This window comes from Homalodisca vitripennis, chromosome 7 (genome assembly GCF_021130785.1).
Source record: "Homalodisca vitripennis isolate AUS2020 chromosome 7, UT_GWSS_2.1, whole genome shotgun sequence".
In the NCBI taxonomy this organism is placed as follows: domain Eukaryota; kingdom Metazoa; phylum Arthropoda; class Insecta; order Hemiptera; family Cicadellidae; genus Homalodisca; species Homalodisca vitripennis.
The window spans coordinates 101843163-101863111 of record NC_060213.1 but is presented as its reverse complement, the minus strand read 5'-3'; the positions used below and the strand labels follow the sequence as shown (position 1 = coordinate 101863111).

At 33.8% G+C, this 19949-nt stretch overlaps 2 protein-coding genes across 2 annotated transcripts in view; one reads left to right on the top strand and one right to left on the bottom strand.

Moving 5' to 3' along the window:
• Positions 1-19949, bottom strand: part of LOC124366109 (putative fatty acyl-CoA reductase CG5065) — a 107341-nt gene that overhangs the window by 70195 nt on the left and 17197 nt on the right. The window lies entirely within an intron of this gene.
• On the top strand, positions 4943-13056 carry LOC124366824. The gene is made up of 4 exons (XM_046823426.1): positions 4943-5092; positions 10503-10599; positions 10952-11078; positions 12516-13056. The coding sequence occupies exons 1-4, from the start codon at positions 4943-4945 to the stop codon at positions 13054-13056; spliced, it is 915 nt and encodes a 304-aa protein (XP_046679382.1).

The window sequence follows — 19949 nt, the reverse complement described above, 5'->3', positions numbered from 1 at the left end:
TGTTGTAACCGCGCGAGTACTGCTTTCGTCAGAATATGGCGAACATTCATATTTAATTATATCAGTTCGTTCGCAAAGAGCTCACTCAGTGTTATGCAGATAGGGAAAAGATCTGGAATTCTATTGACGTAATCTCTTAAAGAGAGATCTATACCCTGTTATTTTGCCTCTCCGAGTCTTAGTACAAAGTCGATTGTACCCATGAAACGTACAGTAACAGACAGGATTTTAAATTGCTTCTCTAACTCATATTCACATTCCGATATCTTATAACGCTCTGCCATCGGCTCTACCATAGATATTTGTAGATATATTTTGCTTGGAAAACTATCTTGGTGTTTATAGGTGAGAAGTATATCCAGATGAGATAAATCTAGAGAATAGCTCCCGTGACATCCTAACTGACCTTAGTCACTTGCAGAGTTACATTTTGTGACAAGTTGGATTTACATACATACATCAAGTTATTCGATTTCTTATCAATATCTAATTAGGAGATTATTATTGAATTGAAAATGGTGTGACGAAGAGTTTGGGACTAGAGGTTCATTAAAGAGCCACTAGTCCAAAGATTACAGCCTAGCACTCAGCTGTGGTTGTTATTAAATATGCCACCCTAGAGTTGACGATACTTCTTATCCTTCTTAATCCAACCAAGTTCCTCGGTGCTATCGTTTCACAGACGTCCCAAGTCCAAAGGTATTTCTACCCACGTCAACTGAGAGAATAGTAGTAAGAAATCATTTTTGTGCAATCATTAAACTGTTACAGATGATAGAATCAATAATATCTTTGTTATACAAAACTATTTTCTACACGAATACTTAATGAATTTGTAAAGGATTTTATTCGTGATGTTTTCACCAATGCTATATTCACCAAGATATTATATATAGTTTTACTTACTATTCTATTTGTAACAAAATTTTAATTATTAACAAAAAGGTGAAAAAAGCAAGAGTTTAAAAGTATATAAATTATATACTTTTACGACTGCATATGATCTAGATATTAATAATAACGAACAGAAAAGCTACCCCCCTCCCTTAATTAAAATGTAGAGCATAATTATCTATTTACAAGCCACCTGTAATGCTCTATTGTGGTAAGTATAAATGGCCACTCGTGATGGTAGAGAGCACTTACTACTGCTGGCTTATTTTATACTAATCCAGAGGACGTTTTCAGTTTTTTTTTATATCAGAATCACTTGCCTTACAACATGTATAGTCAAATTTGTCTAGACTAAAACCAAGTGTGTGTTATTTGTAAAATACCGACAGCCACGTGATTAAAAATTGCTACCGAATTGCATGTTTTAATGAAATAACTTAGTCAAAAACATTTGTGTAAAGGATAAAGTGGGACTAAAATATAGGGGATCCGACATATCTGTATATTCATATAAAGAAACACTTAACATTCAACGAGAGTGGAGAGACTTGAAAGGTACACAAGGGTGTGTTTCTTTTCAAGTAAAGAGTATGGATCGTTCATGAATAATAAAAGTGTAATTTTGTATCTCGATGATAAAAGTATCGGTTTTACCGTTTCATACCTTACGGGTTAAAGCTATAATGGGAAAATTCTCATTCTCATAGTGATTTAAGTACTGTGTATATCTAAAACGAAATAGCATAAAGTGTTTCAATATGTAACTGTAAGACTACCAAAAGATTTCAGTCTAATAATATGTCATTAGAGGAGGGTTCTGGAATGGAGGAGTGAATTCAGTAATTGGCTGGGCCCTCTTATTCTTTGGCGAGTATTAATCAAATATAGTATGGGTATTTTTGGTTTAGGTGTCAATTGGAAATGATTATAGAAAAAAGTACCGAATCCAAAGGAGAAAACTTTTGCAAAAGTTGCTTTGGAAGCTTAACTATAAAATGTTAATTTATAAAATTTCACTTGCAATTTTATTCATTACAGTCATGGCATGATGTCTATCACATATGGCCAAATATGGTGAAGTTCTAGAATGAATGCAGCAAATAAAATGTTCTGGGCTGTAACTATTCATAGAGACTTAAATGGAGAGTGGAAGGGAAAAGTGTGAACAGAGAGTTTTTACTTGAGGTCTGGTTGTAGCCGTACGTTGTACATGGTTACTTCTCAGGGTATACATGAAATTGGGTAGACTTCAATCCTTGTAGTGTTCAAAATTTTTAATATAAACATTTACAAAAATTTTTTTCTCATTTGAAATCATCTCTCATCAATAAAAAGTTTTAATCGGCCAATGAACTATGATGTTCATTCAACAATATTATTAAACATTCCAAACAAATAAAGACCATACGTAACATTTTATGGGTTCATTAGCTCAAGGAAACGGAAATATTGCATAAAAACATGACTCGATGCTATAAACCTTTTGCATAAAGCAATGATTTTGCTTTTAAAGTAAATGAGATCCTTTATACATAGATCCTGTGATAAAGAGACATTATGAGAGAGAGAGATAATTAGTACTATCTAAACCACCTTGAGAGAACGTCAAGCTGTGTCACAGCCTCTAGTAGTCAAAAGCTTACATATGAGTGTAATCCCTCTCGTTTAGTCTGTGTGGTTGGAAGTCCTAACAGGCAGATTCCGTATTTATGTAATTATTGTTTTTTATTACAAGTTTTGATTTACACAAGATATAGCTGTTTGTCAGCATCACTCAGGACAAAATCTAATTTGGACTAAGCAGAACAAAATGTTGAATTATTCCAACGGCAGCATATGTTCAATTAGGTAAAAGATTACCCGATAGTAAAGAATAGTAATAAGACCTTTTGGTTTACTATCTATAAGATTTAAGTTCATCTCAGTTCCACAGTTAATTAGCCTGGTACATTGAAACGTACGTCACTGAACCAACTGGTTGTAATAAACCCACAGGAAATTAGCAATTAAATTTAAAACCTCTAATCTCTGGTCTTCTGAGAGTGTCCATTCAAAGTTAATACGGTGATTATGGGAATTCTCATGCACCGAGAGCTTTCGGTGGCAAGGTGTTTCTGATATATGGCAGGCCCAGTCCTCTAACAGACTCCAGGCTCTAGCACCTCTGGTTCTATGTGAGCTCTTAGCAAGTCTCGGCATTGAGATTCCCCTGCATATAGTAGATCCTAACCTGCACCTGTAGGGTAGTTCCTGGCCCTTTGCTTCTAGGACCTCTTGACCTCTGGTAGACTCTAGCATACCCTGGCCTAAGAAACATCTTCGTCTCTGAGATTTACGACCTCTTGCAGGTCAGGATCCCTGCCAGATTTTGGAATCTGGATACTTCTCGCATCTGACAGACATAGCTTTAGAGAGCTCACTTCTCAGGACCTTCTGGCTTCTGGCATGTTTGATCTCTGGAAACTCCCGGCCTTTAGTAGTTGCTAGCTTCTGGCAGCTCTCACACTCTAGCAGCTCTAATGGCATCCCAGCTTGAGACAGTTAATTATAAAAGGGTCTTGCTCAAGACTCTTGTAAGAGTCACCTTCTGCAGGCTATGGTTTCTAGCAGCTTCCGTTCCCTGGAAGCACCTACTCTCTATAAGGCAGGTGTGTAGGAGCTTCAAGAGCAACTAGCCTTTCCCCACTCTGCTCTACTAACTTTCGGAATGTATAAATTCTGCGTTATGATTATTTCTTTGAAAACCTTTCTTTGTTACATGTACCTAAAATATTCGCATAGATTTATTAAAAATACATTCTACCACAGGGCGACTACAAAACGTTTGCATGTAACGGTTTTGGCCCGATGGAACCACCATCAGTATTGAAAATAACCAAGAAGGGCCTTGTTCTATATAACCTTCATGTCAATTTTGCATAAGATCCACATAACTACAAAACTTCTTGAGTAATTGTTTATGAAATGGTTTTATCCCTAGGACCATCATGTGTTTCAAAAAATTACCAGAACTCTATTAAGGTTAAACATTTTTCATGTAGAACTGCCATTACGATTTTGATTTAAAACCATCCAACTCCAGTGTATGATAATAATTGTGTAGAAAAAGGTTTCAATCCTAGAACTTTCCTACCTTGGTCCGATTGGCCCCTTCAAAAAGCCTAACCTTATGATTCACGTGTAGGTAATTAACAAAATGTCATGATGCTTTAAAAATTCGATTTTATATCTTTAAATTTTAGAAATTTACGTAAATATATATTTATATTTTCAAATTTTTATTTCAGCATAAGTTCATGTAATGCTACAAATTATAATAATGTGGAACTTATAAAACTTTTTAAAACCTTCTAATTGATTTGTGTACAATAATTCCAAAATTAACAATATGTGCATACATGTTTAGCAGGATACAAGATTGTTAAATGTGCGGAATAAATTACAGGTATTCCCATTTTAAAATTTTTGGAACCTATGTTTTAAAACGATTTTATTAAACAATTCACCATACAGTTCACACTTTGTTTTACTATTGGTGAAGAACATAGTTGGCTTTTAAATAGTATAATTAACAAGTTTACAGAAATAATTATTGAAACAGGAAATTTTATAATTTGACTACATTCATGAAGTTTTTTTTTATAAAGACACTACAAAATTACTTTTATTTATAAATAATACAGTAGTAATGCTTTTTAGTTATTTTTATATGGAATATACAAATTACTTAAATTGAATTAAATTAAACCTAAAATATTCTTGGATCCATGAAATAACTGAAATATTAAAATATGACGTGTAAAATACAAAGCAAATCACTGCTTCATTAGCTTTTGAAAGAGATCCAACAGTTAATTCTAACTTTAAATTACTTTTAAAAAATGTTATTGGGTCGAGGGTCTCTTCAAGTACGCCTAGGCTTATCCCAGCCCACCCGCCAAACCCGCTTCCACACACAGTCGAGCGTCACCGGTCTTACAACACTCGGCCCCGGCAACCCCGAGCCAAGACTAAGCCGAACCCAGGGCCAGAGCAGACTTAACCGTGAATGCCGGTCATGAACCGTCTTCTTGAGTGCGGTCACAGATCTAACGTGAAAACCGCAGGAGTCAACCCCGGGGACAGAGGGGATCCAATCAACCGGCCTCCAAGTAGCTGGATTACAGGACTACGCCCCGAGGCCCGGAAAATAGAGCTAGTAAATTGTTCATACTTCAATTTGTTACTACAGTAATACAAATTATAATATTAACATTTAATATTTATTTCTAGTTTCTATAATAATTCCATTTGATTAACGCTTACAATAGACATAAACACATTCATATGATACTTTCATGCGCAAAAACTCATGAATAAAAATAATGTAGGATTTCTTGAAATAATTACATATGTAAATTAATTTTCATCTATGAATAGCATAATATGAAAGTAACAGATAATTCTTGAGAAATAGCTTAAAAACTAGTATTCAATAAAAGTTTTCTTAATTAAATATTTATAAAAAAAATAAGCAAATTGTTAGACAATTGTTAGACAATTGGATGATAAAAAGTCTCTCTCTCTCTCTCTCTCTCTCTCTCTCTCTCTCTCTCTCTCTCTCCTCTCTCTCTCTCTCTCTCTCTCTCTCTCTCTCTCTCTCTCTCTCTCTCTCTCTCTCTCTCTCTCTCTCTCTCTCACACACACACACACACACACACACACACACACACACACACACACACACACACACACACACACACACACACACACACACAGGTATCTATGTGTATGTGTAATGTATTGTGTATGAGATGTGTAAAACATCTCTAGTGTATGTGGATGTGCCTTCCTATTTATTCCTATAATTGTTTTTTACCATTATTTTGTGTTATTAGTTGCTGCTATCACTCGGCCCACTGAGAAATATATGCTTAGTTATTTTTATGTAAAACTTGTTCTCTTGTTCACTTTGACTCACCCACTTTATTGCTACATATTTGATTAGTTTTTAATTTTTGCGTGTTTTTATTTTCTCCAACTGCAATGGTAATTACAGTGGCATAAATTTGTTACTGGCACACAGATAATATGTTTCGTTAATTTTGCAGCACATTTTAGTGTACACATAATATTTTCTTATTTATACATTTGAACATTGGATGTGCAGCAACAAAAGATATATGTACAGGCCTCAATTCAATATTCAAACTGAATCAACTCATTTGTAAAGCACTAAAAAATATGTGTTAGTTACCTTTTAATATTATTTATTACATAAATTATCATTACATCTCCTTATTCTATTAATATCCATGGATTACAACGAGACATTCAATTGCAACTAAGGTGAACGTCTACAGTAACTTCATACAGTAAATAGACTTATATATCACTCCAGTGTGTAAAATATGTATAAACACATATCTACAATCGGTTCAGAACATTTTTAAATTATTAAATACAAATAGTGATGATTCTAATGATTTATAATTGGATAAGAAGGGAACATAGCAACGATGAACCTGACGAGAATAGGGCAATAAGTGTTTTTGAAGCAGTGCGATAATTTATTTAATTAGGGACGTACCTACTGCAGGAGCTAGACTAATTATGTGAAGGAATTCACTACAAGTAAAGTTGTCGTGCTTGATTTGACATTAAGAAATATATAGTTGGCTTCTTATCTGTAGCGCTTGTGCCGACAGGGCTCTGACGGTATGTCAACCAAAGATATGTCCACAACGTCAACGGATATACTTCAAACAGGAGTATTACACAAGAATTAGGCTGGTTTTCTCGGTATTTCTAATAATTGCACTCGTTCAGGACAGCGACGCTACGCGACTTTCCGTGCTAGCAGACGCTCTGACTCTTACCGTTTCGAACGCAACAAACGTTAGTTGTGTTATAATTAGTATTTTCGAACGTTTCGGTCCTTATTACTGTTTTAAGTTCCTATCCAGTGTCCACACTGGAGAAACGAACCCTGGATCGTTACGTGTTAGAGTTTCTATATTTTGTAAGAATTTTCCAGCCAGTGCTAGAATCGTTAACTTAGTATGTTAACTTTTTGGAGACTAAAACTGTTTTAATGGTATAAAAATGTTATGTAAGGTGAAAGTTCTTTTGAAGAACTGTATGAAATTATTTTTCGGTTTGTGTTTTCAGTGAATTTGGTTTATAGTTTATTGCATTTCATAGAATTAAAAAATGTTTAGTTTTAAATAATATAACTGTTAATATTGATGTATGTAGTACTTATATCAAAACATACAGCTCATCTATATCAAATATCAGAATTCTTTACAATTTTGAAAAATATTCTCATGAAATTAATCCTTTGGATGTTTTGTTAGTAGTGAACATGTATGTTTACTATGGTTACTAAATGTATTATAAATCCAAGCTTACGTTTTCTAATTAGTTTAAGTTCTTCCATTGGTGATAGATTTAACTACCTTGTAGTGACAAATGGAAGGGTTCATGCATAGCGTGAAGGGATTTTGATTGTTCACAATGTCTATATCATCTAACAAAAGAAATATTTTGGGACAAGGCCAGGCCACACAAAGATTCATAATGAGCGTTCTGTGGGGGTTGAAAGGCAGACGCAACAAAGCGAAATAATTTGTGGTTCTGATTGTTTCTGTCAGTGACCACTGTGAACAGCAAGGGTGCTAGAGACATCTCAGTTATTAACCGAAATGGTTCCCGGTCCAGTTGGTTGAAGTAGGTACATTTTGTGACAACTGAAACATTAATGATGTATTTCCTACAGAATGTATATGTAATCTACAGAATGTCCGAAAATTACTCTATAAGACTACCATTTAATTTGTCGGATCTAAATAAGTTATATTTGTCTTTTAAAGTATAGTTCTATCTTATATTTCACCGTGTGTCTAACAGTTCAATTTTTTTAGGAAAAAAATATTTCAATGTAATTAAGGTATAACGATCACACGCAGCGTAGTGTTTTCACTGGTATTCATAATAGCGCGACGTCATCATACTGCAGCATTCCTTCTCAGTAGGATAAAGAAATTCCGAGATTGTTGAGAACGTTAACAATGTATTTTGAACTGAAAGCACAATGGAATTGAACTGTAAGGTCTATTTTTAATGAACATGATAACCCTCTAGGACATATTCATGGCATAATGACATAACCGGCTTCACTTATTGTTACAGAAGATCCTTACCAAATAATACCTGTAACATTAGCATTTATTTTAGTTAGTATTGGGGATGTAAGTCTAAAGCACTCTCCTCAGTGAGGTCTTTTGGAGATGGAAATACATCAATTTCAGGCATTGAATGTTTTGAAATCACTTCTAATTATTCTTGCTGCAGCTTCTATTAGGTGAATTTTCTACAAGTCAATATTATGGTGGTTTGACTTGTATGGTAATGTCAAGGAATTTTTTGGCTGACTCACCCCTATACGTACCTCCTTTTTTCCCTTCATATTATATTCTTCCTGCATTCTTCAATAAGCTTTCTTTTAATGTACTTAATACCGTAGGCATAGCTATGTCTTCATTTTAATGAAACTGTAAGCTAAGACTGCATGATTTCATTGATGATATTTCTCATTTTTACGAATGGGTTTTCCGCTAATAAATTGGTCTTCATAATGCTTTCAAATTATTCTCAGGTAAAGATAAATAGTGGATAGTGTTAATTCAAGCTGTATTCGCGAGGAATACGTTTCACAGGACACAGATTTTTTGTGCACAGTTTGAGGTAGATACAGTCATCAATAAAAATATCACCACTGTAATATTTTAACTGCCTTCTTACTGATTTGAAGACTCTTCACATTAAAAGCATATTTTAATATTTTAGCAAACTCTGCAGTTCTTACTCTCACATTAAATCTGTTTTTTTTCAGTTTATAAAAGAATAATTGCTCAAGTATAGACAAAATAATAAAATTAGCAGCAATAACAATTAAACACTCACTTTTCCATACAATATCCCCCTGGTTCCACTTTTAAACTGAATGCCCCTTTTCTCTACAAATGTTTTCTGAAACGTAGCATGATCCGATGACTACAATAATATCACTTTGATGGTTAAAATTAACTTTGTTTATTTCATTTGCCCTCCTTTGCAAACTACAACCATATCCTGTCCAATGTACAATTTGTGTCCGCAAATCACACACGAACAGTATCACTCATAATTTTACATGAGAATAATTTGGAAACGAAAAAAATTATAATAGTTTTAATAGTAAAATTATTAGTCAGACCTATTTAACAACAAGTACATAGGGTGATGAAATTCGTAAAGTCACATTTAGAGGGCTATTGTTTTTAAGTAATGTTATCATGTTCCCGTTATCCATTTTGTTTCGATTTTCAATATTTAATCCAGCAATGAGTTTTTATACACGAGAAAATGCTTTCATTCGTACCCAAAAAAACCCAAAAAAAAAAATTAACCCAGTAATAAATTCAAAACAGTATTTTATTAATTTAGTTTTATTAGTCCCGTGAAGTTTTCAAGAACTTTTCAATCATTAAGATACATTCTAGACTGTATTTTGCGTTGCAAAATATTTTATTTGTTGCATAGATAGTAATGCCACACGTTGTTTATCATTGCTGGAGGGTTTATCATGTGAAAATGTAATTTTTAATGTTATATTTACCGATAATGTTCCTGTTAATAGATATGAGCTACTTTATTTATTTCTTCTGAGGAAGAAAGATAGCTACTCACTCATGGACACTGGGCAACCAGCTATGCCATGTAAAAGACAAGATATTACATGGTAGTAAAAGATAGACAATAAACTTATGGCCAAATATTACAATTTTTCTGAAAAACCTTTAAAAATTCTATTGAAGTTCACTGTATTTATTTCAGAGCTTAATCTTCAGATTTTATCTGTTACTCAATTTTTAAATACAAGGCAAGACCAAAAATCCATCTCAGATTAGAAATGAATCCGAAATTAATTGAAATCTTAGTCTAAAAGATGTTTGTATTTAATAATAACCTGTATGAAATTAAATAATTAGGTTTATGTAAACTCTTAATATTGGTATATAAATGAACAATAATGAGTTTTTAACTGCTCGTTAGTGTCTATAATAAGTTTGAAATTTCAATTACATCATAGCGTGAAATAATTGTATTTGTTATTTTAAAATGGTGTTGAAACTCCTTTCCTATTCCATAATTTTTAAGTAGTAAAATTACGAATATCTTATGTTGTATTCTAATCAAACAAAATTTTGCAACAATTCCTTATAAAATTATGGGGTGCATGAGAATTAGTTACGTCTTCGAGGGATGAATTAATGTACTACTATAATAAGAACTCTGTCACCTTAATAACGGCATTATTAATTATTTATTACTATATAATTAAACTGAATGTTTTGTCTAGAAAAGCAGTTTCTGCGAGAGTTATACTTCCAAATAACCTTCTATCAAATAAATGTAACTCGTTGGACACACACACACACACACACACACACACACACACACACACACACACACACAAAACCCTAACTGTTGGTGCTGTCCAGGACAGAAATGCAGTCAGTGTAAGCAGCTGTATTTTTCTTGTTTGTGTTGAATAAACTATTGAATAATTTATATTACATAAGTGGATGGGTGCAAAGTCGACGTCGCTGTCCGCTGGAGGCGCTGCTAGTTTTTGTCGCATTAGGGCGCTCCTACACTGGAGCCGGTCCGCTCAGTCAGGTACGACAACCCGGTTCCGATCAGACAGATCAGATTTGACCCTCCTACACTGCAGCCGGTATTTCAACCCGACAGAGGCAGAGAGATGAGAAACTCAGTACTCTGTCAGCTCTCAAGAAGTGCGGATCGTGGCTTTAACACTTTGAAGTTTGTTTAAGTTTTGTTGTTGATTATTGTTTGAAATTTTTACAATGGACGAGGATTTTAGCGGATTTTTTGTTGTTAGACAGGAAATTTATTATTAAATTCAAACACGAGACAGTTTTGGGTACATGAGTTTAATGAAGATCACACCCAAAGTGAGTTTTATGTGACCTGTTTACCCTTACGTGATCATGCTGACAAATTCAAGAAATACTATCGAATGGACCTGTTGAAACATATGACTACATACTGTCCCACATCAAGGGAGATTTACAGAAATGGTCCAACTTTAGAACTTGTATAGAACCTGCCGAAAAGCTATCGATTCTCTTGAGGTAAGTAAATAAACATAGTATTCAGGATTGAAAACATTTTTATTTTATCAAAATATAATTGTAAAATAATGTAAAATAAATATAACCCATGGAATCTAATGACTCTTAATGTTTATTTGTATAACTAAGATTATAATGCATAATCTTAATGTTAATCTATTACAATACAATTTGAGCGCATGTATCAAAATATTGTCTAACGTGAAGAGAATTATAATAATTAAATCTAATTGTAAAAATGTATGTAATAAATGAGAATAAAAGTTGTTACACCTATCAACAGGGTATATAAGTAAAATACTAGCTAACAAGACGGTCAAACATTTTTAAGCAAAAGCTTAAACAATACTTATGTAAAAAAAGAGAACTAATCATATGTTTCATCTGTTAATGTTTGTACTTAGAGATTCTCGAAGGTATTGGTGTAGGGAGGCGTCTGTATTTGGTCATTAGGGGTAGGCCAGGTTTCAGTATGTGGTGTAGTAGGCCTTGAAGTTGATGCATAGGGATTATTTAAGTTGTATCCTCCAAAATTCCCTGATTGTGGACTAGAAAAGAGGAGTATTTACGGATTGGTATGGCCTGTTGCATCTTTCTTCTGCTTCGAGCTCAGCGATGACGCTATTGAAGATTGAAGCTTTCAATTTCATTTTTCGAAGGTATGGTAAGCTTCTTCAGTGCAGGCAGCAAACTTTTAAAAAACGATAAGTCTTCATCCTCTTCCTCCATTGAGCTGGATTTTTGGACAGCAAACCGAGCTTCCAGTAGCTGGACTTTCCTTTTTTCCAAATTAAGAGCCTCGTTTTGTATTGTCGATCCTCGCTTTCTCTTTTGCCGAGGACGCTGAAACTCGTTGTTCACTGGAGTAGGACTAGGTGTGGACGTGTTATCGGATCGTTGAGCTCGTTCTACATTTGGTGACTCATCAGGTTCGTCGATATTTAGAGTAGACGTCTCATCATGTTCTGTTAAATCGGCATAATCCTCAGATTCTAGAAGAGTGTTGACAGGCGTATCAGAGACAGGGAGATTTCCAGTTGTCACTCGTGGCTTCATTACAGGCAATAAGAAAGTTAAAGATTCAAAGTAGGTCCATGTTGGTTTTGCTCCGGAACCCAGATTTTGTTTTCTTTTACTTTCTTCCTGAAACGTATCTCTCCAAGTGCTCCCACGTCTTCCGTGCTTCGTCTCCTGAAATAATAATTTCCAGTTTGAAACTATAACTTAGACCAGCAATGCAATAAAAAAATACAATCTATCTGGCACAGTTAGTAGCGTATTCCTTGTAAAGTTATATTTTAATACAATCACAACTTATATAAAAAAATTAGCAGATAGTAGGTCTTTAGTTTTGAAAAATAGGTTTTAAAACAAGTGAAGTTAATATTTATTCCTAATTTTAATCGATTTTTTGAGGTTGTTGTATTATTGTTTCAGGTATCTATCAACAGGCATGTCCTTTGAAGCATTGAGCGAAACATTTCGCATGAGCAACTACACCGTCGGAAAAATAGTCGAGGAAGTTTGTGATTGCATGTGGGAACAGCTTGCCCCAGTCCACTTACCAGTGCCTAATAAACAAAGATTTCTTGAAATTGCAGCAGAATTTAAGGAGAAATGGAACTTTCCCAACTGTGTAGGTTGTATAGACGGAAAACACGTGAGAATAAAATCTCCTGGGAAAAGCGGTACAATGTTTTTGAACTATAAGAAATTTTTTTCAGTTAACCTTCATGCAGTAGCCGACGCCAAGTGTAAATTCATATTCATAGATGTTGGAGCGTACGGAAAGCAAAGCGACGGGGGAGTTTTCGAAGCATCACCAATATCCAAGTTTTTTGAAAATTTCTCAGAACATTTGCCTGCTCCCTCACCGATAGATACCAGCAGTGAAACACTCATTCCATATGTTCTGGTAGGCGACGATGCCTATCCATTAAAATCATACATAATGAAGCCATTCGCCAACGAAATTTGAGTGAAGAAGAGCGCATATTTAATTATCGATTGTCAAGGTGCAGACGTTGTGTCGAGTGTGCATTTGGCATTTTAACTTCAAAATGGAAATTTGCTCAGCAAACCCATCGAAACAGAAGTAGGAAAGGCTGAGAAAATCATCAAATGTATGTGTCTTCTACAAAACATCATTATTGAACAGAGATAATATTACCGTCAATCCAGGAGTTCTAGAAAAAGGTCTACAGGAATACGTACAACATCACCAAAGGCCTAATCTAGGTACTACTCGACGGTATAATAGAGCAACTACCGCTGCGAAGGATGTCAGAAATTTTTACAAAGAGTACTTCAATGGCCTAGGAAGTGTTCCGTGGCAAGATGAGATGGTCTTCAATGTTAACAAGTAAACATTAGTAGGCTTACTGAAAAAAAAGTTTAAAAAATAATTATGTTTGACAAACATTTGCTTCCAAGAACTGTTTTTACCATTATTACATATTTTTTAGATATTGATTTGTAGTTTTTTTATACATATTTAAATCGATTATAACAATTAAATTCAATGTTGTATTACAATGTTTCCTTTATTTATTTTGATCATTCTGACATTACTCCATCAACATATACTGCAGTGGTATATACACCATCCAGGCCCACCTTCGTGGATCCACAAATCACGCTGGGCACCCCTACCCCCATTTGTCCCTACATACAATGTACAGCACTGCTAAGGTAAGATCTTTATAATAATGCAAATTTTTCTTGTTTGAAATTTTAGAAAATATACCAAAAATCCTAATAGGTTTAAGAGAACGAATTCCGGAATTTTGTGAAGTTAACCAAATAACTGCGTTACCTTGTTTTTAAGGTATTTTAACTGAAATGACAAGTTGTCTACAGGATGTCACAAAAGAACTTGATAAGCTTTTTTGCTCAAGAGCTCAAAGCTCAAGTTTTGCAATTTGAGAGCAATAATTTATAACTTGTTACGTAGGTAAACGATAAAACGAAAATGTATGAGAACTGTACAGTACTTACCTTGGACATTCAGTTCCTTGGCTACTTCTTCCATAACTTTGATCGGAAGTCCCGATTGTGATAAAAACTTATCCCTTTGGTCCCATAATGTCGCTTTAATCGCGCACTAACGAAATCAGTTTTCCTCTGTCTACCATTGCACAATAATCTATTCTAAAACTTGACTACAAATTAAATAAACAGGAATGACACGGTCCTACATCGACTCTCGACTGGCCCGACGACTCCGACACGGACGAAAAAAACAAACAGGTTTGGTTCTCGGCCGATCCGTCTTTAGCATCGCCCGACGCGTCCGTTTACCGGGACGGCCCGCCGGTGCCAGTGTAGGAGGGTACACTGCGCGTCTTGTGTTTGTTTACTTCAGACGCGAGCCGACAGAGCCGACCGTCAAATCGGGAGAAAAAAAACGGGTCCAGTGTAGGAGCGCCCTTAGACGGCTAAACAGGTTCCTCAGAAAGCCTAGTACAAGGTCACCAAGGAAGAAATGGTGCAACACAATCGTTCGCTGCAGTCATTCTCTCTGACCGGTCACCGGAGGCTCTTAGCTTCTAAATTCATTATTAGTAGTCTAGTAAGTGTTTTAGGAGCACAAGTGTTTGTTACAGTCCGCAGGCATAAAACACAAAATCTTGTAGCTCAAACTCTAATATACATCGAACAGTATTGATCAATCAGAATTTTAAAAGTTTATTGGAAATTTTACGACATCCAAAACATTTTACTCGATAGCAAAGTAATCTTAAGGTACCTACTAGTTGACTGGAAAATGGTTGAAATTACTCAAAAACATCAAACACAAAAAACATGACTCCTGGAATTGGATTTATGTTTGTGTGGAGAGATCCAAAAATAGGAAGTTTCAAAGAAGCTCACAATAAACTCTTTGCATCGATTCGACGTCAGAGACACCAGACTATGAAGTATAATATAATCTAGGTGAAGACGTGTTTAATTACAGTTTATTGATACTTATAACCAACCATAAATAAAAAGACTGTGGTTCATTCAGCATCTTAATTTTGATGCATAAAGTGCGGTAATTGTAGCCGAGATGAAAAATCAAAGAGATTAATCATTTTCATATGTTTTTTATGATAAGAATAATTGTATAATTTAAAGGCTGAAGTGATTTTATATTGTAATTGTAATTACTTGCTCGTACTGCAAGGCAACTGATTAAAAAACTAATAATAATATGAAATTATTTTTAATTATATCTTAATGGGAATTTTATTTTATTTTATTAACCCCAACACAATTGAACTGTAACGTTCTGTAAGTCCAGAATGCGGTAAACGAAGACAAAAGATCTCAAAGGTACGTCAAAGAAAACAGCACTCATGTAAGCAAATTGCGGCTAACTTATCAACTGGTGCTTTACTGACCACCTGTTACCGACCAAGCTGTTGAACATTAGTCAGTTGAGCGCCTCTTCTCACGTTTTATATGGAGATAAACACGTGTTTGAGCTGGGTCCTTGTCACTTTTTGTGTGTTATTCTGCCCAACGGTTTGACAAGTCAATTACAGTAGAAATGTCAAAAAAAAATTTTTATCTTTCTAACTATTACAATTTTAAATTGTACACAACTGTAACGTTAGTTTTAATGAACTATTAATTTATTAGACTACTCTTTTATAACCTCACAACATGTTAAAACTTTCCGAGCAAAATGAAAGTTTTAAAACAAGCTTTATTTTCTTTCTCTGGTCCAACGAGTAGCTCGATATTCAAGTTGTACATAAAGCATTCGTTTCTTTAATGGTAAGAAGCAGAAGTGTTTTTCCATACTATTGTTGCCGTAACATATGAGTACAACGGACTATTAAATTACCCTTCCATGAAACGTAGGAAAGGAGTTGTCATATAGACTTACAAACAGCCGAATCAACTATTTCTTTTGTTTTAAACACCAAAACCAATAGGGGTTTCCTTGGCCCACAAGGAACTTATTAACTAAGTTTCCAGTCCCTAGGATATTTTTATCAAGAGCTATCACTCAGGCGGTCAGACCAGCTACTGTGCTTTAACCGTTTGGCCCAATAATTGATAGAGTTCTTTTTTTACAGGTGAAGGAACCAATGTACCAAGTTTCAAGTGTCTAGGATCTTTATATTAAGAGTTATCGCACAGACGGTCAGACGTGCTGTATTTTAAAGTGTGCTGTATATAATTGATGGGATTCTTTTTTGAAACTAGAGAAACCATTTTACCAAGTTTTAGAACGTTTTTATAAACATTTATCGGGTAGATGGTCAGCCATATAGACAGTTGGGCTATCCTATAATGCTTACGTCAAAACCAATAGCGTTCTTACATGAAACGATAGGAACTATGTAGTAAGTTTAAAATCTTTTGGTTCTTTTGGTTTACATCTGTCAGGAATTATTGCATAGGCAGACAGACTAAAAGACTCATAATGGGTTGTCCACTAATCATGGTAATAAATATTGGCCTTGATAAATAAATAAAGGTAGTAAATACAGTGAAGAATATAATTTGGATTAAGGAAATACTCATTTCAGAAATACTCATCGTTTGAATACAACTAGGACGGGAAAGTGGAGGGATCAAGAAAGTCTTCTCATTGAGCAGGTGTACATTTTAAGCATCTTTTAGGAACTTTAAATCCAGGTTTCCCAATCGGAAACCGTAGATTATTCCAAATGGCCATCGGAATATTTTGAAGTAGCAGGCATATTCCGCAATGAAGAAGCGTGTAAGGGTTTAAAGTCCTACGTGAAAACCAAACTTTTGAAATAATTTATTACAATGTGCTCTTACCACGAACAATAAAATGTCAGCTGGTGTAATTTAATTTCTAGACTCAGGTATTATTAATACTGACAGCACACTCTGACTAGAACTAATTCGATTGTCGTAAATTCGCCTCCACCGAACCGACTATTTATTATTTTACTTGCTTTCTTACTTATTTACTAAAACATTATCCAGTTTATCAGGTTTTTAATACATGAAAAGTTTAGTTCCAATAAACCTATACGCCTAGAACACTACAAATTCATTCAAAATAAATTGAGAAATGCTTACAATAAGGATAAAGAGTTTATTTTATTTTAGCATTTAACACTTTAGGTTTCTGTAATCAGCATATATATATATATATATATTATATAAAAATGAAACTGTTCGTGTGTAACAGCATCACTCACAAACGGCTGGACGGATTCGCCTAATTTTTTTTTTTAATTTGTTCGTCTTGATCTGTAGAAGGTTATAGGATACTTTTTATCCCTTTCCCGATTCAGGATTCCGCCCCACTGGTTACAGAAATACCCGTAAGAAATGCATTGCAGCAAACATATGTTATTAAGTGAAAGAGTCTTTTCAAATTTTTAATCAGCTGTTCTTTGTAAACATATATAATGCGACAAAAAATATATTTATATATAATTTAATTACTACACTTATAGTTTTAAAGCATAGAGTAAGCTTAAGAGAAACGACAAATTTTGTTTAAACTGTTTCTGCAATCACTGTTAAACATAGACTTTACTATCCAGATAATACAATTCAAATTTGACGTAAAAATTCACCTTTAACTGCAATATTTATTTAATATAAACCATGCTCATGCTTGATCAGAAGAGCAATGCAGATATCATAATTACTATCTTACGTTGGCTACAAATATAAAGAATGTTATAAAATCAACCTTAGTTGTTTTTTTTTTTGACAGAAGTATCAGGAATGTGGTACATACCTTCATAATGCGCCCAAGAAGCTCACGAAGGAACGACTATCAATTATCTCAGCAATGTTTAGAATGTGATAGAAAATGAATAAGTGAATATAGTGTACTTTTTTCAACGGGAAATTGCGTGCGAAGCCGCGGGAAACTTATTGAAATGCGCAGCGAAGCGCGCCGGGTCCGCTAGTATATATATATATATATATAAATTAAAAATTCAATATTTACAAACTAATTATGTGTAAAAATATGATTCGTTAATAAAAAAAATCTTCATCTATACAGATTTAACAATCAAAACAAAGCGTCCGGAATTCGTGAATAGTTTTTTTTTTATCCAGTTAATTGACGTTTAAAAAGTGATTCCAGCAAATACTTTCACTACAAATCTATTGTATCACTCTTTTATATTGAAGACGTTTTAAATACTTTATTTCTTAGTTTTGTCAAATCCCAAATGAACTTTAAAGAATCTTAGCCCATTATTATTTGTTTAATTAAATTAAATTATATGTTCTATCTCAGAATTGATGAATATTATATCCATTATATATTGAAATTGTTCTCGTCTATCGGAGACTATTTATTCCTAATCCATTGACTATAATACATGTTTTTTTAAATGTATGAACATTTTAAATATTTACTCTTATACAGTATGTCCTTATAGACCGACGTAAAATTGTATATTTGTCAGTAAACATGGAAAAAATATTTATTAAAAACTTGCTGCCTTTGACAATGCGTCGTTACGTGGTAGGAATATAATAATATTAGTTATATTTATAAACGAACAAGTTAAAACAAATTTATAAGATTCTCATATTAAAATAACGAGTGTCCCTATTTAAACACTGTTGAGCGTTGAAATTTGATCTAATTGCTTAATAAATATTCTACCGTAGTTAAATTATAGTATAGTGAAATTTTAAATTGTTTTCAAAAACTTTTATTTAAATTATGTTATGTTCTTTATGTATTTAATCACTAGCAGTTACCGACGGCATCGCACACAATTTCATCGGTTTTGCACAAGTATGGACACTTCTTGTTTGGATGAATGATATATTTTCGACGCCAATGTTAAGTTTTTCTTGTTACCGTATTCGAGGAACTTTGTTAAGAGTGTATATTTTTGTTTAATTTACTTCTGTATTACTGTTTTTATTCCACAGTCAATTTTCCGTTTTTCTTCGATCAAGCAAATATGTAGACAGAGCTCTGAAAAGCCTTCTTTCAAAACCCAATTGAGATAGCTTTAATAGCAGTATTTAAACGTATAATGAAAGTTTTAGTTTCTTGCATCTGCACTTTTAGCAGCTACCCGCTGCTTTGCAAGCAGTTTAATAAGCGTAAATAGATTCGAGCGAATTATATTTCTGACGCCAATGGGTTCGACATGTTGCCACGATCAACAAAATACGTGAAAAGGGATATAATTACGACCAATGTAATTTACTTCGTTCCTAGTCATTTTGATCCATGATTGGTTTTGCCTTATATCCTGATTAAGAAAATATATGTATATACATATATCAGAGAAACCTACCTTTGTCACGTCAGGTGTAGCCCGGAGCGATTTTCGAAGTGCTAATAAGCATACATTCATCCCAGGGAGCCTATGAATGTATATTTAAAATTGTACTACGATCATTGAATAGTTTACGTGTAAAAGCAAAACCAAACAAACAAAGACACTTTCGCATTAATAATATTATTGGGATTAGGACATTTAAGAATCTAGTAAAAAGGTGGCGCATGTATAGAATTTCATTAAATTATTTGTACAATTATTAATAATCATATTTTAATGAAACCATGGATTAAGAAAATTGACATTTTCGTTGTGTTTTAGGAACATTAAAATTTTATTTATACATTTACAAATCTTTGTGGGTACAAGTTATTTACATACAATACATTTAAATGAATCTTCATATCTAGTACGCTAATTATATTAAAATTTTTTTTATTTGTTCATAACTATTTTGCCTCTTGGCGCTTCCATGAAGGCATTTACTCACCTCGTATGCACTACTCACTATGTGACTTTAGTAGGTTTCTTTGCAGAACATGTTTCAATACAACTCTATTGGCTGTACAAAGATAAGATATCTATCTTTAAGTAAAGATTTATGCCCTCAACATATACCTAACTT

Bases quoted from the DNA above. Each gene is read 5' to 3' on its own strand.
- LOC124366824 (XM_046823426.1), top strand. From the start codon at position 4,943: ATGCCGGTCATGAACCGTCTTCTTGAGTGCGGTCACAGATCTAACGTG. The intron at 5,093-10,502 runs GTAAATTGTTCA...ATATTACATAAG, and splicing joins AGGCCCGGAAAATAGAGCTA to TGGATGGGTGCAAAGTCGAC. The intron at 11,079-12,515 runs GTAAGTAAATAA...TTATTGTTTCAG, and splicing joins AAGCTATCGATTCTCTTGAG to GTATCTATCAACAGGCATGT.